General features: G+C 41.2%; 1 protein-coding gene across 1 annotated transcript in view; it reads left to right on the plus strand.

Annotated features, from left to right (window-relative positions):
• LOC134350419 (formin-2-like) overlaps positions 1 to 21,355 on the plus strand; it is a 475,718-nt gene that overhangs the window by 78,639 nt on the left and 375,724 nt on the right. The window contains exon 5 of the mRNA XM_063055594.1: positions 7,627 to 7,688. Within this exon, the coding sequence (XP_062911664.1) occupies positions 7,627 to 7,688 (62 nt within the window). The remainder of the gene's footprint in view (positions 1 to 7,626; positions 7,689 to 21,355) is intronic.

Raw genomic sequence — 21,355 nt, forward strand, 5'->3', positions numbered from 1 at the left:
CATATTGCACCAAACCTTAATCCCTACCTCATCCATAATGAAGTACATTAATTACGATGTACTTCACTTTCCACACATACTAAACAATCACTTAAACACACAAATAGACTGCCCAATCAATCCTTGTACAGCATTCGTACAGCATTCATGTAGCATCCAATCTCTGAACGAGCACCACACAAATGCAACCCTCTCACCGGACTTGTAGACAAACTTGGCTCGTAAGGTAACTCTGCAAGCAGCCATGTGACTCTGCAGTGAGAAGGTCACCTCGTATACCTCAAGGGTCAGTAAGATTTAGGATTTCATCAAACAGCAAAGTTGGGATTTTCCGGGGAGGAACATTGATTTAGTGAATGCTGTGTAAGTATTGCCCCATACGAAGTTGTTCATTAGGAAAAATAACACATGATATCAGCATAATATTGCAAAGGAAATATATTTACCAATATTTCATCATCCCTCAAGGACCATCTTGAATAAACTGGCTAACTTGGTAATATGGGCACTTCTTCCTTGGAACTATTCACCTGCACAACACATTCCTTAAAATGGGGCCCCTCCCTTGGGCTTCACTCCGCAGCATCTTCCCTTGTGCCACATTGTGCAGTGCCCAACAAAAAAGACCCCAAACCAGACCACTGTCCTTCAGAAATCTGATCCTGCCCAGCTCTCCCGAATCTTCCATAGCATCCCACTGGGCGAGATGTCACAACATCTACCAAGACGATTCTAAGGGGCTGACGCAACATTCCTAAATTAGACAAAATGTCTCCTTTAGCCAAAGCCAAAACACTAACAGGACACACTGCTTTTGCTGAAAACTGCTAAAGTAAAAGTAACTCACAGCATTGCAGTTCAATTCTTACATTACAAGGCAATGAAGCACCTGTGGAGAGAGGAGCAGCTGATGCTTCAAGTCAGTGGCTTTCAATTGAGGGCATCAGACATTTGTTTCTCTTTCAATGGGTTTTGTAGAATAGCTGAGCTGCTATTTCAGTCTTTTTTTCCCTCATCTGATCTTTTCATCTACATTTCTGCTCTCACCAGTCATTTGCCTTTTGTATTAAATATCTGAAAACTTGAAATAATTTGCCCAAATTTACTCTTGGATTTCAGATCTTTCTCTGTTGCCAAAGCTGTCAGACTTCAGCATGTGTTAATGCTGTAGGTTTGAGCCAGTTGGCTGTAGAAGGGGGGCTTAGCCACGCAGCAGGGGGGTGGTGCCTGCCTTTGAATTAGATTCCTGCAACCTGCAGGGAACCATTCAGCATATGTATCTGGCGGATGTATTAAGAGCTATTGAAGTTTAAACATCAGTGTGAAAATAGTTAGGGATTCTTTTAAAAATCAGACCAAGAGTAGTTCAAATGTGGATTTGGAGTTCAGTGTTAGTAAAATTATTGATGTAGTATTGCTAGTTTAGCAACCAGAGTTCGGGGTCATTAATCTGGAGAAATTGGTTCAATCCCACCTTGACAAATGGAGGCTAAATTTGAGTCTAATTTGAAATTAAAAGAGGTCTTCTCAGCTGCATGAAGCACAGTCATTGTACAAACCCAGTTGGTTCTCATGTCCTCAAGACATGAGCTTTCCTTGCCTATTCTGCCCTGTCAAATGATTTGAGTCACCAAAGCTGTTTTCTCTCATCTTAGTGATGAATAATAAATGTTTGAAATGCCCATAGCAGTAAAATTCAGTGAATGAACAATTTATAAACCACCTCAAAGTTTTTGGTTCTGCCTACTATATCAATACTAACTAAAAACAACTATTCAAACACTTTGTTGCACTTTAAGTTTTGATAGGTTCCTCCTCAATGTGACTAATAGAACAACTGTTACCTACCAAATCCAGTGTAGTGCCTGCGGCAAGTACTATGCTGGTCAAACGGGAAGGAAACACTTGACCAGGCCACACGAGTGTCAGTTAGTGAGCAAAAGGCATGGCCCACTCTCACCATTATCAGCTCATGAAGACAAAGGAGGTCATCATTTCAACAGGAGGACAGCCAGAGTCTTGAAACGAGCAAGAACAATAAGATTTTCTCAAAGAGTGGGTTTCTACAGGATCCATCAGCAAACACATCGACATAGATCTGGTATATGATGAAAAGAGGAAAAAACGATGTTGACAATTAATGAATTGTCAGTAATCTCTAGACCTGAACAGCGAAGTAAACACCTCCAAAGGACCTCCCTTGAAGCTAACCAATCAGAATCTTCTACTGCTAAACTGTTCGGTGTTTTGAACCTGCCAACTGGATCACGAAGTCTTGTCAATATCCATTCAGACCCCGGAGGAGTATATAAACCCTCAACCACGTACTGGTGATAGTTTCTCGATTGGAGCTGAAACGTCTGCGAATATATTGGCAAGCTTGGTGATGAACCAAACTTCCAAACAATTATTATTCCATATGTGAGCAAGTGAACCAGAGAATTGTTTTTTGGTTTCACCTTGATATTCACATTAATGGCCCTTCATCATTCTGAACCTACAGTGCCATGAAGAAATGTTCAGCTCCCACAACTATTTTCACATATTACTGTCCCATTTTCTAAATTTGAAATATATTGAAGTAGGATTATTTTGAACTCATTTTGCAAAACATTGTGCATTGTTAAATCAAAAGAAGAATTCCAAAACCTGTGATATTTTACTAAATATAAAAACAAATTGATACTGTAATAGTATTTATCCCCTTTGTAATTACTATGCTAACTTTCATCAGGTCAGTACTGTATGTTACCTTACTAACTCACCCAATATGTTAATGTAGAAAATTGGAAGCATCTCCTGTATTCAATGAATTCATAAGAATAATTACTCCTCTCTCTGTAAGGTCCAACAGTATGGTAGATTTTCAAAAGATCGAACCAAAATGAATACAAAAGGGCATTTAAGACAAGTGAGGGAAATGATAGAGAAGCACAAATCTGGGGAAGGGTACAAGACCATCTCAAATGCACTGAACGTACCCCAGTGTAGTCCATTGTTGGGGGGGGGGGGATATGAAACCACAGCCACACTTCCTAGGTCCCTCTAAACTTTACCAGAGAAAAATTGCATTTGTAAGAGAGGCTACTGTGACGTCAACAGTCACTGTAAGTGAGCTGCAGAAGTCAGTAACTGCAACTGGAGATGAATTTCATGTCTCCACAATCTAAGACCTTGCAGAAAGTATTTGTGGAAGAGTGGCATGGAAGAAGCCCTGGCTAAAACAAGACTTTGCAAAGTGTCACTTAGAGAATACTATAAAAGATGTGGAAGGAGGTCCTGTGGTCAGATGAGACTTGTGGAACTTTTTGGCCTCAACACTAAGTTGTACGTGTGATGTAAATTGAATACCTCACATCTGCCAAATAACACCGTGCCTACTAAAAAGTATGGTGGAGGTAACATTATGCTAACAGAAGCTTTTCAGCAGCAGGGACTAGAAATCTGGTCAAGATTGATCAGAAGATGAATCTGCTAGCTTCTGTCAGAAAGCTTAAACTGGGGAGAAAGTTTGTCTTTCAACAGGACAATAACTCAAAGCAGACTGCCAGAATCCTGAGTCCATCCTGGCCATAACATGACTGAACATCTCTGGCAAGACCCAGATTGCTGTCCACAGCTGGTCCCCAACTAATCTGGCACAGTTTGAACAATTTTGTTAGGATGACCCCATGTTTTGCAAAGCTAATAGAGAATTACTGGCTGTAATAGCTGAGAGAGATGGTTCATGTAAGTACTGAGCAAGGGGGATTAATTGCTTTTAAACCGGCATTTCAGTTTCTGAAGTTTTAGTTCATAATGGTTTATAATTTTCCCTGATTTTTGGATTCTGCTGTGGGGGGGCGGGGGGGGGGTGCGCAGTGAGAGCAAGTGATTCACAAATAGCAATTTTCAGTTAAATTGATCAAAATCCCTGTTTGCAATACTCGTGGGGGGGAAAAAGGGTTGGGGGCTGAATGACACAGAAGAAAAAATATCTGAATTGCAAATGTAGTTGTATAGGGATTTAATCAAATGCTTCACAGAGCAGCCTTAAAGTCCATTCATATTTCTAAATGCCTGTTTTTGTTCCCTGGAAGATGAAATGCTTGCAAATATTAGACCATCATGTATTGAAATCTGGTCTTAACTGAAAGGTTTGTCAGGTTTAGTTCGGGATTCAAAAGTTAGGCTGTGGGTCTTTGTCATATTTTCACTGCCTAATAATAATGATCATCCCTTGAAGTTAATGCAGTATTTTTGCTTCTCAAACCTTGGGACTAAGCACAGGGTTGTCTATCATTGTTCTTTCCTGTGCACACTGCTGGAAACTCAATGGATCTCAGATGAGGGGTTGTTCAGAGTTGCCCCCAATCTTCTACATTGCGCATTTGGGATTTGGGGGAGTGGTGTCTCTAAAGAAAAATGGAGGCCATGTGTTTTGCACATGGGAATGTGTGAAGACACTGAGGAAATATAGCAAGTTAACTCCTGTTTTTTCTTTCCCTGTTTCTCAGACTATACGCTGTCTAGGTTCCTACAGGTCTAAGAACATAAACCATAGGAGCAAAATTAAGCCATTCAGCATTTCTGTTTCACCATTCCATTATGGCTGGTCTATTACCCCTCTCAACCCCATTTTCATGGCTTCCTCCATAACCTTTGATGCCCTTGAGTACATTAACCTACACTTTAAATATACCCAATAACTTGACTTCCACAGCCATCTGTAGCAACAAATTCCACGGATTTATCTGGCTAGAGAAATTCCTCATCTGTTCCCGCCCCCTCTATTCTGAGGTTGTGCCTTCCAGTTCGAGGCTCCCCAACTATAGGAAACATTCATTCTAGGCCTTACAATATTCATTAAGTTTCATTGAGATTCTCTTCCCCCACTGCCCCCCCACCCCCAGCAATTCTATTAAAATCCAGTGAGTACAGGTCTAGAGCCATCAAATGCTCCTCAAACATTAACCCTTAAATTCCCTGAATCATTCTCATGAAGCTCCTCTGGACATTCTCCAATCCCTGTATATCTTTTCTGAGATAAGGGGCTCACAACTGCTCAATACTGCTTGCAGTCTGACCAAAGCTTCAGCATTACAGTTGCTTTTATATTCTAGTCCTCTTGAAATGAATGCTAACATTGAATTTCCCTTCCCTGCCACAGACTCAACTTGTGAGTTAACTTTTAGGGAACCCTGGACCTTTGCACCTCTGATTTCTGAATTTTCTCTCCATTTCGAACATGGTCTCCACCTTTATTCCTTCTACCGAAGTATGTGGCTATGCACTATATTCCTTCTGCCTCTTTTTGTCCAATCTGTCAAAGTCCTTCTGCGGACTTCCTGCTTCCTCAACACTGGCCCCTATGGAGCATCACTGGTCACCGGCAGCCATGCAGAAGAGGCCCCCCTTTATTCCCACTGCCTCCTGCCCGTCAGCCAATCTTCTATTCATGTTAATATCTGTCCTTCAATACCATGGGCTCTTGTCTTGTTTAGCAGCCTCATGTGGCACTTTGTCAGAAGGTCTTCTGAAAATCCAAGTAGACGACATCTACTGACTCTTTGTCTATCCTGCCTGTTTCATCAGTCACCAGCTGGTTCTTCAATAACTATTGCCTTTGTTCCAAGCAGGAGCTGACTCTCTGGCCATTGAGAGTTGAGTCATGGGACTGGTGCTAAGGCTTTTGTTCCAGGGACCCAGGCTCAATCCTGACTTGGACACTGGAGTTTGCTGGTTCTCCCTGTTTCTGTGATTTTCCTCCAGTTTTCTCCATCTTCTTCTTCCTTCCCAAAGTTGTACATATGTGTAGGTTAATTGAGTACTGTAAGTGGCCTTCAGTGCAGGTGGCTGGTAGAATGATTGGGGATATAGACAAATAAGGTAGAAGAAAATGTTGTGGGACAAATGGATTTTGTTGAGATGGATCCATTGGCCTATTGAGCTGTAATGGTCAGTGGAGGTAATTGCAAGATTGGCTTTCTGCTGGGTATGCTTGAGAATGTGGACAGTCGAGGAGGGTTAGCATCTGGTTGATCTTGACTGAGCTAGTCAATGTCTATACAGGCCTTCTGAATTTAAAATGAAGTAAATCAGTGACAATTTGTTTGCCTTGCATATTGTTAAATGGGAGGTTGATTGTCTTGTGCCGGTGAATTATGGGAGGGGAAATGAGGGGGAAGAAGGGGACTGATGAAAGCTGGCATCAGCACTGCAAGTTGGCATAGACCTTGGGTCAATGGCCCCCACCTGGGTGACTAAGTGTACTGGCATGAAGCCAGCTCAAAAATATAGCAAATTTTTCTAATGCCTCCCTCGGATGGTTATGCAGAGATTGACTCAGAAAAATTTGGCACTAAGCTGTTTAAAATGAATGGATTGCCATGTTTAACCTGGAAAATCTATGCCAAGGTGGCTTGCTGTTTCTTTTGCACCAATGAGCTGATGGTCGTAGTTAAAATGAGGCAAGATCCACTTCTAGTGGTACATCAGATTCAACCACACCTTTGCTTGGTGTGTCTTCTGCAGCCAACTTGGTCAATCCAAGTAATTTAAAACTCCCCAGAAATGTGTAGCAGATACCAGGCAGAGAGCCAACGGCAGTGTGTTCGGAGGCTGAACAAACTATGCAAAGCAGTCTTCCAGAAAGCTGCTATGGTTACATTAGGTCATAGACTGACCAGCCAGATACTTGTGAAGAGGCCCCACAGATCTGAGACACTGTTCCTTTTTGGGGTTTGATGGGGAGAATGGTTTTCTCTTGAACTGGAGGAAGGGTGGGCAGAGTGTTTTAGCAAAGACGAAGGTAAGTTTTGAACTTGATTTGTTTTAGCCTCTGGCATTTCTCTGCTTTCTGAAGTTTAGATTCTAGCTATTGGCCCACTTTAGATTTTGTATCGTGGAAATATGCCATAAATGCATAATGTTTTGTTCATGTAAATGAGTACGTGTTTAGACCACTATACTTAAACTTGAATTCATGTTGTTATGGTACCATGAAGCTGCTGATATTATTTAATTATAAAGGTCGTCATGTACAGAATTGCCTTTTTAAGCCAACCTCCTTCAAAGATATCTCTTCCCTCTTTCTCCCCCCCCACCCTTGGATTCAGAAAATGCTGCATGTACTCAGCAGGCCATTACTGGTCTGGGTTCAACCATTAACTTTTTGCAAAGGTGCTTTCTGAACTGTTGAGTGTTTCCAGTACAGTATCTTTTTAAATTTTAGATTTCTGGCATCTGGCGTTTTTCTTTATTTTCAACTTTCTAGGTTCAGGTGTTGAGTTAGTAACAGTTGAGTAAAAGGAATCCCTGATCTAATGTTTCTGTTATTATTTTGAAGTAACACCTGTGAAATATCTGTCGAAGCTGGGCAGTTGTGGGAGTTCAGTTGAATCAGCTGGAAACCCGTTCCCTGCTTGATTTCCCTTTGACGTTTCCACTCACTGAAGAAATGCTAGAGCATAAATATTGAATATGCAGAAAGCAATTAAGTGCTTGTTCCTCTGGATGTCTTGTTTCTTCTTTGTACTGTTTGATGTTGAATTAAGTGAACATTATTTGAACTGGGAAAGAAAGCATTGAATGGAAATACATGCCTTTTGATGGTTGTGGTGACCTGGGACTGCTGCTGTCTTGCAGAGAATCGTGATGCTGTCCTAAGTCTGAAAAGGATACAGAAGGAAGAACTACACACTTTACAAGTAAGCTATGACTTTGATTTCGATTATATTGATTTTAGTTGGGAGTGATTTTTAGTATGAGCAGGTTCAAAGCTATGGATTAACCAGAAAGATTCGGACACTTGTTCATCTAAACAGATGTGGAACTGCTTTGAAAAATCCAGTAATGAAAGCACAAACAGTAGAGATTTAAGCTTGCCTTTAAACTGTAAAGTGTTGAATGAATGAATGTATGCTCAGTTTGCAGTTAGAGCAGATCGATCTAGTATTGCAAATTAGCAAAGTTAATGATCACACTAACAGTTTTAAGAGTGATTTTTGATTTCAAATGTAATTCATCTTGCCTTTCACATGGGCGGGGGGGGGAGAAGAAATACAGTAATTGGCAGTTACACTGAGGGGAATTGTTTGTGTTTCAGTGTCACAAGACCAGCATAGCTTGTGCTTGGCTTAGTTAAAATGTAATAACTAACCAGCCATTAAGAAGATAATTCTGCATCTTAACAAAAAAAAAGAGCTGAGAACTGATTTAATTGGACAACATTACTGCTTAACGAAGAAAATATGAATATGAATAAATGCAATATAAAATATAAATGAAATAACAATGTCTTTGTGCATTTAAAGTTTCAGCGGCAATGCTTCAAAGGAAGTCATTAAATGTCAGAGGAAATATAAATGCCAAAGTTCTCAAAAGTATTGGTAAAGAGAAATTTCCAAACGAGTTAAAATGGTTTCAGCAGAGTTTTTGGTAAAGTCAGCATGTTGAAATGGAAGCCATGAGTTGTGACAAGCAACACACACCAAAGTTGCTGGTGAACGCAGCAGGCCAGGCGGCATCTCTAGGAAGAGGTACAGTTGACGTTTCAGGCCGAGACCCTTCGTCAGGACTAACTGAAAGAAGAGCTAGTAAGAGATTTGAAAGTGGGAGGGGGAGATCCAAAATGATAGGAGAAGACAGGAGGGGGAGGGATGGAGCCAAGAGCTGGACAGGTGATTGGCAAAAGGGATACGAGAGGATCATGGGACAGGAGGCCAAGGGAGAAGGAAAAGGGGGGAGGGGGGAAAACCCAGAGGATTGGAAGGTTTCCAGAGCGCAGGCCTGGGCAAGGTTGTGTGGAAGATCGGCAGTTGCCCATGCTGCAAGTCTCCCCTCTCCACGCCACCGATGTTGTCTAAGGGAAGGGTAGTAGGGCCGATATAGCTTGGCACCAGTGTCGTCGCAGAGCAATGTGTGGTTAAGTGCCTTGCTCAAGGGAACAACGAGCTGCCTCAGCTGAAGCTCAAACTGGTGACCTTCAGATCACTAGACTGACGCCTTATCCACTTGGCCACGCTCCAACACTGTTTGTAATATTTGGAGAACATATACCTGGTTGTCCTGGTCATTATTTATTGCCCATCCCATTCACTGAATTCAGGTGTGCTGGGTCTGTTCAGGAGCTGTTTTAAAAAGTGATTACATTGGAACCTCTTGACTCATTAACTTTTGGGTCTGCAGGGAAACTGGGATGGAACCAGCAGAACAACTGAACAAGCCTTTCAGTGTTAGACCATCATGCTACTGAATTCCTTGTGTTAAATGGAAATGATACTCAAGCAAAATAGTGTAATAGTGTTACAGTAGTCTTAAAACTTTTTTTTCCCTCCTTTTCCCCAATCCACACTGGAAAAGTCATGTGGCTACTTTTCTAGAAAGAGATGAGGAAATTGATAGATGGCAGTGAAGGCTTGAAGGAAATTCTGTTCTTTATCAAGCAGCAGTATTAAAGAATCTTGGGACTAGGAAGATGAGATATTCACACTGGGAGATAATTTGTGTAGTAGCACTTAATAGTAGAAAATATCCCTTATGGACATTTTACAAGCCTTTAAATGGGATGCTTACAGACTTGGAAGCTGGAAATGCTTTTAGTTGCATTCCTCTGAATTTTAATACTTGAAGTTTAAAGTCTGGAGGCCAGATTTAATTCTTGTCACATTTCACCAACGTACACCTTTCCTGCATCTCATTAATGGCAGACCTCCTTAGTTATTTATCAGGAGTGTTCAACCTGATGTGAATTTGCTATAGTGTTAATGGTTAATTGTTGCTGATGTGTTTGAAACAGCATGCAAAATGTCATGATAGTCATTTTCCCTAACTCCTGCTGCCAATCTGCTTGTATAGGTCAGGACTGGTGTAAAATTCATCCCGTTGTGTGTGAAGTACTTGCAGTTTTATTTTTCTGTATATGTAAGAAACAAATATGACAAGTTTGCTCAGCAGGGAGCTCCAGTGCATCTTGAAAGTCGGTGATCTTCAGGTTCTGTTTAACTTGATCTGTGCCATTTAAGTTTGGCAAATAGTGTTCTCCAATCATTTTTTTTTTATCTTTGAGCCTAAGTGTGGAAAAGTGAGAATAAATAGATTACAAAAATTGCACCAAATGGATTATGACCTTTTTGATATTTAGCAGATTGCTGTTTAATGATCTGAGCTTTATTACTGGAAGCTGTCATGATTAATATAGCAGCTGGAGAGAACAGTGGGTGGTAATCTCTTCTGGATGTTTAAAGTGATTTAACAATAACAAGATTGTGTTTTGATAGTCGTTTTAATTTAAGACATTCACATTCTTTTTGATTTGTACAATTCATCATGTTTTCCCATACTCTTTCCATCTTCAAGTACTAAAACTCCATGCCCAGGTGTTGCTTTGAAGTGACAGTAGCCAATACCATTGCCTTTTTCTGGACATGCTTTCTGTCAGGTGTCAGCTTAGTTGTAAAGGATCCCTGTTCTCCAGTAGGAGAGAAGGCAGGTTGAGCAGCATTTGAAACAGCAAAGTCTCAAGCAGCAGCCCACTGAAAAATCAAATTAAACCAAATAGATAAATTGAGGTGGGCTGTAGAGGTTTTCCTGGCTACTTGCTGTGCGGAACCTGCTCTCGCCTTGGCATTGAGGGCTGCGAAGAAAAGAGCCACTAGGACTGTCACAGAGGGTGCTGAGGAAGCCTCCAAACGGCTGTGGATCACGGTGTGACGCATGGACCAAAGCTAGGGCATGATCAACTTTGGATGGGTTACCTGGGTGAGGCTGTCTGATGTTGAAAGACCCCAGGTTACACCACTGTATCCCAGTGCATCCTAGGATGCATCACAGCATCAAATTTGCAGCTGAACAATTTTAATTATCTTAAACTAAAATTTTAATAAAAATGCTTAAAATTGTAATTTAGGGGCACTAAACAATAGTTATGGGTAAGCATGCTAATTTAGTATTCTTTATATCATAACACGTATGTGAGTTTACCTATAGCAAGATGTTGTCGTACCGTGTTCTAGTTTGAGGGGTAATGAATCACAGCAATATCTCGATTTTTGCAATGAAATTTAGGTGTACACTCTGGAAATTGAGGCCAATTAATTGTCCTTTGAGTGCTAATTAACATAGTTGTTTATAATTGCACACCATTGCAGAAAACATACTACCAGCTTCCAGTATACACAAGTTTTCTCTTCATGCTTGGTGTGGTTTAGCACTAGATGTGGGGCAACTATATCAGAAGTCGAGGGAAAAGTTACCCAGTGGGTTTGTGTCTCCACTGCGTAATGCTTGTGCTCATCTCGGTATTGATTAATATGATGACTGAACTTGAAACTGTTTCTAGCTAGACACAGTCCAGTTCAGTCATTGATGCCAGAAGCAGTGATTATTGCCTTGAACCTGGCCATGCATGCCCCACAACCTGGTGTTCAGTGTTCTAATTCCTCCCCCTTGGTCTCTTCTCTCCATTTTGCTTGTGAAGAGAGGCTGAGAATTTAAGCTTAGTTTTAGGTGTAACCATGATATTGATGTGAGTGTTGGGCTTGGAAAACTGGATGTGCAAGCAACTTGAATAGGAAGCTTTCACAGCTCTAAACATCCTCTGTGAAACCATTCAAAAAAGATTGTTATAGTGTAGAGGTTCAATTTTAACAATCTGATTTGGCTTGTAATTTTAAGCACTCAATACAATTGAAAACTTGCTCTGTGCTAATGAGGCAGAAGGCTGTTTCAAGATCCAGATCGGCATCAAAGTGATGTCTTCACCATGTGAATGGGAGCAATACAATTCAAACCTTTCCAAGATCCAGTTTCATTGGATATAGTGTTTTGTTAAAGTATCCAGTCCCCACCATTTGTTCGCTTAATGAGTATTACAATCAAGGATTTTGGAAAAAATAACTGAGTTTTTATTTGTGAATTACATGCTCCGCCTTTAACAGTCGAGCCCAAAAACTGGAAAAATTGTAAAGCATGAAAAACTAAAGTCAAAAGCTGAAATGTCAGCAATTCAAAAGTATTCATCCCCCTTTGCTCAGTACTTAGTTGAATCACCTCTCACAGCTATTACAGCTAGTTGTCTTTTTGGATAAGTCTTCATTGGCTTTGCCCAATGTGATGGAGCAAATTTGCTAATTCCTTCTTGCAAAGTTGCTCAAACTGTGCCAGGTTAGTTGGGGAGCAGCAGTGGACAGCAAACTTGATCTCTACAGAGATTTTTGAGTGGGTCAAGGTCAGGACTCTGACTGGGCCACTCAATGACATCAATTTTTTTCATTAAAAGCCATTTCATGGTTATTCTGGCAGTGTGCTTTGGGTCGTTGTCCTGCTAAAAGACAAACCTCACCAGTTTAAGCTTTCTGGCAGAGGCTAGCAGGTTTTTTTAAAATCCAGGATCTCTCTGTATTTAGCAGCATTCATCTTCTCATCAGTCCAGACCAGATTGCCAGTCCCTGCTGCTGAAAATCATGCCCAGAGCATGATACTTCCTCCACCATACTTTGCAGTATGGATGGTGTTACCACATTAATATGCAGTATTAGATTTGCACTGCATGTACCGCTTCGTGTTGTGTCCAAAATCTTTCACTTCAGTCTTATCTGGCTAGGCTATCTTCCATATCTTTACAGTCACTTTGCAAAGTTTTCCTTGCCACTCTTCCACTAAAACTTCTTTTGTGCAAGACCTTGGTGATTCTGCAGCCATAAGCTTTATGTCCAGATGCAGCCACTGACTTATGCAACTCATTCACTGTTTGTGTCACAGTAACCTCTCTCACAAGTGTGATTCTCCTCTGATGACCAAGTTTAGAGAAGTGATCTGATGTAAGCAGTGTAGCTGTAGTTTCATATTCTTTCCACTTTTTAACAATGGACTGCACTGAGCTCCAAGAACATCTCAAAGGCATTGGACATGGTCTTGTATCAGTCCCCAGATTTGTGATTCTCTATTACAATTTCCCTCACTTGTCTTGAATGCTCTTTTGTCTTCATTTTGGTTTGGCCTATTGAAAATCTACCATACTGTTGGACCTTACAAAGAGGGCATATTTATTTATTGTGAATTCACTGAAAACAGGTGATCCTCCAATTTTCTACATCAATAAATTGGGTGAGTTGTTAAGGTAATTGCACCTGAGGAAAATTAGCAAAGTAATTATAAAAGGATGAATACTTTTTCAACCTCATTTTAGTTTTTAAATTTTTAGTAAATTGTTGACAGATTTTGGAATTTTTCTTTTGATTTGATGTACGCAAATGTTTTGTATATTAGCTCAGTCCTCCAATATATTTTAAATTTGGAAAATGTGACGGTAAAATGTTTAATAGTTGTGGGAGCCGAACACTTATTCAAGGCACTGTATCTCCAGGTCCTATTTTTATCTTGGTGTTCTCTAGATGTGTGGCCACTGGTTCTGAACTTGGCCATATTGAATGGTGCTCAAGGTGCTGGAGGGAGCTGCCATTTATTCAGCCCCTTGTGTGGATGTTCCTGCATGGTAGATTAATGTGGTTTAATGCATCTTAAAATTAAGATGAGTGCTGGAAAGATATTGGTCCCTTCCGCCTGCGGATTTTGTTCTTCCAGATAGTAATTTAAGGGTTCACAGATATTCTGAAAGAAGCTTTGAATAGTTGCTGCAAAGCATCCTACAAGATGCCCAGTTCAGCAGTGGATGGGCTGAAACCAAATGATGATAATGCTGAGCTGCATGTGTGTTATAGGTGCACTTGGTCAGGCAAGTGCTAAAGGTTCAGTTCTGTCTGACTTCTGCTTCGTAGGTGTTGGTGCCTTCAGAAAACGGAGTTAAGTCATTTCCTCCTGTATAGCCAAGGTCATCAAAAACTTTACTCAAATTCTAAACAGGAAATTGGTCACCTATAGTCCTGGTACTTGCTGACTTGCATTCTTCTGACTGCACAACAGCTTAGTTTTTAAAATCCACATCCATTTCCTAACTTTTCTGGGTTGCCCCCTCTCTAACTCTTATGTTCTCCACCTCTGCAGCCTCTAATCAAGCTCCTCACTTTATCCATCACTTTAATGTAAACTTGAATCCCTGCTCCAATTTCACCACTTGTGAGATTTTTACGAGATGGTTTGGTAATGCTGCTGTTAATTGACTTTCATTGGATTAAAGGTACTTGTGTAAAGCAAATTATTTCCTGAACATTGGCCCAGGTCTTAAAGGATTTAGTAAAATTAGGACTTTATACACAATAATCCCTGACTCTCAGTTCTGGTCTTTCTGTTGAAGCAAGCATCTGGGAAAACTGGCTGGCAGAATTCTTAAGTCGTGCATTATTCCATATTAATCACGATTCACTTTGTTATTCAGTACTTCCTACTCCAATTCGCTGAATCTTGCTTCAGGCGCAGAAATGAACGGGTGTTGGTGGAAACTGAAGTGAGTGTTTCTGTGCATTAGTGTTAAAATGCAAGAAAGCAGGGCATTCTTTTTAAATAAATAAATTTGAGTTTGGGGAGTAAGGATTTGTAATTGTATCCTGGTTATTTTGAAAATTAAATGCAATATGAAAATTGTAAAGATCCCTGATGCACAGTTACTAAGTGATAGTTGCCATAACGATGGCTGTAAATTATTGAAGTATGTAGCATGTTGTGCAATGCTGCCCTCTACAGGTCAGTGGTCAATCTTGTTTCCTCCTCAAAATCTACTATACATTTCCTGGGTAATAAGGTATCAAGCTAGCATGTTTTATGTTGTGAAAGATAAATGCTGTGTATAGCTATTAAGATAAAATGAAACTGGAGGAAAATAGGGCAGGGGTTTTTGTAGCTTTCAGGTGTGAATACAATTGAAAATCTGACTTTTGAACAAAATGGTGTTACAGATTTGCAGCACATGAGCTATGTGGCTCACAGGAGTACCATCACCACTGGAGCTCTGTACCTGAATTCTGTCTTCTAACTTTCATGGTTTGCCTCTCAGGCACATTGTGTTGGTGGGAGGCAAGCATTCTAAACCCTTTGCATAAGACATAGGAACAGAATTAAGTCAGTTGGCCCATTAAATCTGCAACACTATTTCAGCATGGTTTATTCAGTATCACTGAATTTCATTCTCCTGCCTCCTCCCCATAATCTTTGACCTATCAACCTCTGCTTTAAATCTACCAGTGAATAGGGCCTCCACAGCAATGAATTCCACAAATAAACTACCCTCCAGCTAAAGAAATTCCTCATCTCTTCTGAAGGGGCATACATCTAATCTGAGGCTGTGCTCTTTAGTCCTAGACACCCAACCACAGGAAACATCATCTCCACATCCATTCTATAATCCATTCTGCAATATTTGATTGGTTTCAATGAGATCTTCTCCACTCCCCTACCCTCATTCCACTCAACTAGAGAGTACAGACCCAGAATCATCAAATGTTCCTCGTACATTAACCTTTTCATTCAGTCATTCTTGTGAATCTCTCCAATGCTGGAAAGCCTTTCTTAGATAAGGGGCACAAAACTGCTCACGTACTCCAAGTGTGGAATAATAAGCAAATACTTTGAGAGGCTGGTCAAGGACTACATCAGTAGCATGCTACCACTCACATTGGATCCCCTACAATTTACCTACCGACACAATCGATCGACAGATAACACAATAGCCACAGCTCTACACACCATCCTTGCACATCTGGAGAAGGATGCTTGTGTGAGAATGCTGCTCTTGGGCTACAGTTCAGCATTCAACACCATAATTCCCTCTAGGCTCAACAAGAAGCTCAGGGACCTCGGTCTTTATCCTGCCTTGTGCAGCTGGGTCCTGTCAGATTGCTGGCAGGTGGTAAGAGTGGGCTCCTTCACGTCTGCCCCTTTGATCCTCAACACAGGTGCTCCTCAGGGCTGTGTACTAAGCCCCCTCGTTTACTCTCTATATACCCATGACAGTGTCGCCACCCACAGCTCCAATCTGTGAATTAAATGTGCTGACAACACTACACTGATTGGCCTAATCTCAAATAATAATGAGGCGGCCCACAGAGAAGTTATCACCCTGACAGTGGTGTTAAGAAAACAACCTCTCCCTCAATGTCGCAAACACAAAGGAGCTGGTTGTGGACTACAAGAGGAATGGAGACGGGCTAACCCCTATTGACATCAATGGATCTGGAGTTAAGAAGGTGAACAGCTTTAAGTTCCTTGGCATAAACATCACGTGGTCTGTACATACCAGCTGTGTGGTGAAAAAGGCATAACAGTGCCTCTTTCACCTCAGACGGTTGAAGAAGTTTGGTATGAGTCCCCAGATAGAAATCATAGAAACTACAGCACAGAAGCAGGCCTTTTGGCCCTTCTTGGCTGTGCTGAACCATTTACTGCCTGGTCCCACTGACCTGCACACGGACCATATCCCTCCATACACCTCCCATCCATGTATCTGTCCAATTTATTCTTAAATGTTAAAAAAGAACCTGCATTTACCACCTCGTCTGGCAGCTCATTCCACACTCCCACCACTCTGTGTGAAGAAGCCCCCCCCCCCAATGTTCCCTTTAAACTTTTCTCCCCTCACCCTTAACCCATGTCCTCTGGGTTTTTTTCTCCCCTTGCCTCAGTGGAAAAAGCTTGATCCTAAAGACTTTCTACAGGGGCACAATTGAGAGCATCCTGACTGGCTGCATCACTGCCTGGTACGGGAACTGTACTTCCCTTAATCGCAGGACTCTGCAGAGAGTGGTGTGGACAGCCCAGCGCATCTGTAGATGTGAACTTCCCACTAATCAGGACATTTACAAAGACAGGTGTGTAAAAAGGGCCTGAAGGATCATTGGGGACCCAGACACCCCAACCACAAACTGTTGCAGCTGCTACCATCCAGGAAATGGTACTTCAGCATAAAAGCCAGGGCCAACAGGCTCCAGGTCAGTTTCTTTCACCAGGTCATCAGACAGATTAATTTATGCTGACGTATTTGTATTTCTGTTATATTAATTATCTTGTACATATCATAAATTACTATAAATTTGCACATTTAGACAGAAGCAAGGTTAAGATCTTTACTACTCATGTACAAACGTTTGTATATGAAGGATGTAAGAATAGTCAATTCAAATCAAAAGCCTTCTACCAAAGTGCATGACCATACATTTCCCAAGACAGTATTGCATCTGCCATTTTGCCTGTTCTCATAATCTAAAACCCTCTGTAGATTCCCTGCTTCCTTAACACACTTGCCCCTGCTTACCTGCAAACTTGCCCACAATTCAGCCATCCAAATTGATGACATACAAGGAACAGAAACGGTCCCAACACACTCCTGTGGAACACCATTCAGTGACAACCAGAAAAGGTCTCTTTTATTCTCACTTTGCCTCCTGCCAGTCAGCCAATCCTCTGTCCATGCTAGGATCTTTTTTGTAATACCATGGACTCTTGTTTAGCAGTCCCATGTGCGGCACCTTCTGAAAAGCTTTCTGAAAATCCAAGTAAACAATATCCACTGACTCTCCTTTGTCTGTCCTGCCTGTAACTTCAAAGAACTCTACAACAGATTTGTCAGCCAAGATTTCCTCTTAAGGAAACTGTGCTGACTTCAAACAATTTTATCATATGACTCCAAATACTCTGAAATGGTCTCCCACATGTTCCCGACCACTGAGGTCACACTAACTGGCCTATAATTTTCTTTCCTTTGCTTCCCTCCTTTAAAGAGAGGAGGGAGATTTGCAATTTTCCAGTCCTAATTTCAGAATCTAGTGATTCTTGAAAGATCGTTAGTAATGACTCCACAATTTCTTCAGCTACCTCTTTCAGAGCCCTTGGGTGTACACCATCTGGTCCTGGTGACTTATCTACCTTCAGACCTTTCAGCTTCTCTTTAATATTAGCAAGTACACTTGCTTCTGCCTCCCAACATTCAAATTTCTGGCATACTGCTGGTGTCTTCCACAGTGAAGACTGATGCAAAGTAGTTATTGCGTTAGTCTTCCATTTCTTTATTTCCCATTATTATCTTTCCATGTTTCAGCAGTCTGATGTCCACTCTTGTCTATTTTTCTCTTTTTATATAGAGTATCTGGGGGGAAAAAACCTTTGGTATTTTGTTGTTATTGGCAGTTTATTTTCATATTTTGCCTTTTCTCTAATTGCTTTTCCAGATGCCTTCTGTGAATTTTTAAAAGCTTCCCAATCCTCTAGCTTTCCACTACTTTTTTTTCTTGCATTACTATAGATGCCCTCTTAGTTTATTTTATGTTGTCCTTGTCAGCCATGGCTCTCATTCTCCCTTTAGAATACTACTACTTTGGGGTACACCTTTTGAATTCTCCCCAAAACTCCAGCCATTGCTGTTTTGCCATCTTCCCTGCTAGTGTCCCCTTTCATTCAACTTCAACCAGAGCCCCCCTCAAGCCTCTGTAGTTCTTTACTCCACTATAATTCTGGTACATCTGATATTGTTGTCTTCCCCTCAAACTGCAGGGTGAATTCCATTATGTGTCTCCTAATGTTTCTTTCAGCTTACTTAATCAAATCTAGATCATTACACAACACCCAATCCAGAATAGTTTTTCCCCTAGTGGGATCAACTACAAGCTGCTCTAAAAAGCCATCTAATAGGTATTCTGGAAAAAATTAGTACCTCAACAACTACTAGCCTGGCTTCAAGCATCTTGTCAAATTATTTACACAAATTTTGCAAGGAATTAGAAAACAGCAGATGTACATATGAGTAGGGTCAAATGATCTTGCAGTCCTTCAGTTCGTAAGTAAACTAGAACATAAAAGCAAAACATTCAGCTCTACTGATCCACACTAATGTTTAATCACAAACGTTTGGAACACTGCTGAGGGTTTGACATTGGAGTGGGCCACAGGTTCTATGGTAACTGACAGATTATGAAAAGTTATGTTAGGCAGAAAGCCAGAGCTTTCAAATGACATTAATATGTAGACAGGCAGAGTTAAGATGCAGGGAACATATGGCGTGATGATATGATCAATTTCCAGACTAGCATTGCTTTTCTCATAAGTAGGGTTGGGAGACTTTGGAGGCCTTAGAGTTGTATGAACTGGTTTACTGTGGTTGAGCAGTGACTGATTAGGAAAAAAGGTCAGAAATGTTAAATTGGGATGGGCTTGGAGTCCATTTCACTGTTGTGGTATTCGCATGAGGGAAATTAGTTGAAGTAAAATTATTGCTTTAATATTTAAATGAGAATGAATTAGATATTTGAAGCATTGCTGCAGCACAAACATCTTGGTTTTATTTTCCAAATATCTACAGTTGAGCTTTAGGCTAAAACAAAATTCGGGCCTCCTCTTGCAATGCTGCATCCAATTTTTAGGATAGAATTCGGACTTTCAGTGAAGGTATAAAGATCATAAGGGTGCATGGTACTTGAGCTGGATGGAGAGGGTAGAGCAATGGAAGTTTATTTGGAATGGAGATTTGGTCTGAAATTCGATCTATGACGGTTGCAGCCTTCTCTGCACTGGGCACCTTTGCTTAATCTGCCATGGCCACATGGGTCATGTATTCTGACACTTTGTCCTTGGCTTCCTCTACTGCCAGTTCAAGGCCAAGCTCAAATTAGAGGAGAAAAACTTCTCATTCTGCATGGACAGACTCCAGCACAGCAACATGAATGCTGAGTTCTCAAACGTCTAGTAGTCACTCCCATTCTGCCCCCTTTTCCCTTCCTGTCCTGTCATTTCTCCATCTTGTCATCCATCTTGTCCGTGTCATTCTCTTTAACCTCCCCCGCAATCGCCACTGCCCAACAGCTGCACACTCATCCTACCAGTTCCCTTCTCTTTATTCCAGGATCCATCTTCCTTTCTTGTTAGATTCCATAATCTTCAGCCCTTTTCACTTTCACCTATCACCTTGCAGTCTCCGACACTATTTCCAGACTTGTCTACCTCTGCTACATGGATCCACCTACGGTTTGCCAGCTTTTGCTCCACCCCTTCCCTCTACTTTATACTGCATGCATCTCCTTTGCCTTTCAAATCCAAAATCAACTGTCCGCTCCCTCCATTGATGCTGCCTGGCTTGCAAAGCTCCATGAGACTAAATGTAAGTGGTTAAATTCATTAAGGGTGTTGAGAGAGGAAGCCTCCTGCAATTGTCAGTAATTAGCAGGTTCTAATTTAAGTGATTAGCAAGGTTGAGATTGCCACATGGCTTAAAAGGAAATTGGATAAATATGTGAAAGGGGAAACTTGTGAAGCTGCTCTATTATGGTAAAATGCATCCTTGCTTTTTATGTTCTCATTTTCTTCAAATGTTAACATTGCAATTGCCTTCCTCAACCTGCAAATTAACATTTAGGAAATCCTGCACGAGGACTCCCAAGTCTCTTTGCACCTCAATTTTTTGTATTTTCTTTCCATTTAGGAAATAATCAACCCTTTCATTTCTTCTACTGAAGTGCATGCCATACACGTTCCAACACTGTATTCCATCTTCCACTTCCTTACCCATTCTCCTAATGTCTTCCGTAGCTTTTCTGCTTCCTCAAAACTACCTGTCGCTCCACCTACCTACATATCATCTGCAAACTTCGCAACAAAGTCATTTCCATCATCCAAATCATTGACATAGCATAAGAATCTGTTCCAACACAGACATCTGCAGCCACCTACTGCCAGTCAGAAAAGGCTCCCTTTATTCCCACTGTTTGCCTTTTGCCAATCAGCCACGGCTTTATCCATGCTAGAATCTTTCCTGGTTTTGCATGGCTTGTTAAGCAGCCTCATGTTTGGCACCTTGTCAAAGGCCTTCTGAAAATCCAAGTGTATTATGTCAATAGGTTCTCCTACTTGTTATTTCTTCAAAGAATTCCAACAGAACTCCAACTTGTCACTATATTCTGTCAACGTGATACTGATCATGGAGAAGTTCATGTAATATTGAGATGTATCTTCCAATACGTTATCCTCTAAAGTGGCCGCCTCTACATCAGTTAGACCCCTTGTAGATTGAGAGGGCTGCTTTGGCAAGTGCCTTCGCTTCATCCACAAATGGGAGGGTTCTGCGATGGGCCAATCATTTTAATTCCACTTCCATTTCCCTTTCTGACTTGTCAGTCATGGCTGCCTCTGCCAGTCTTGGGTTGGAGGAGCAACATCTCATTCTGTTTGAGCAGCCTTCAACTTGATGGCATGAACATCGTTTTTTTTTCCCCATCTGGTCATTTCTTCCTCCTCCCCTTTCTCCTTTTCATTCCCCATTCTGGGTCCCCTCTTACTCTTTTTTTTTTCCCCTTTGCCACTCTGCCTTTTATCCTTCCCTTTACTTTATGATCTGCTCCTCCTCTATCAGATTCCTCCTTCAATCCTTGCCTTTTCCACGTATCACATCCATGTCACTCAATTGATTCTCCCTTTCCTATGCTCCCACCTTCTCCCTCAC

This window comes from Mobula hypostoma, chromosome 8 (assembly GCF_963921235.1).
Source record: "Mobula hypostoma chromosome 8, sMobHyp1.1, whole genome shotgun sequence".
NCBI classification, from domain to species: Eukaryota; Metazoa; Chordata; class Chondrichthyes; order Myliobatiformes; family Myliobatidae; genus Mobula; species Mobula hypostoma.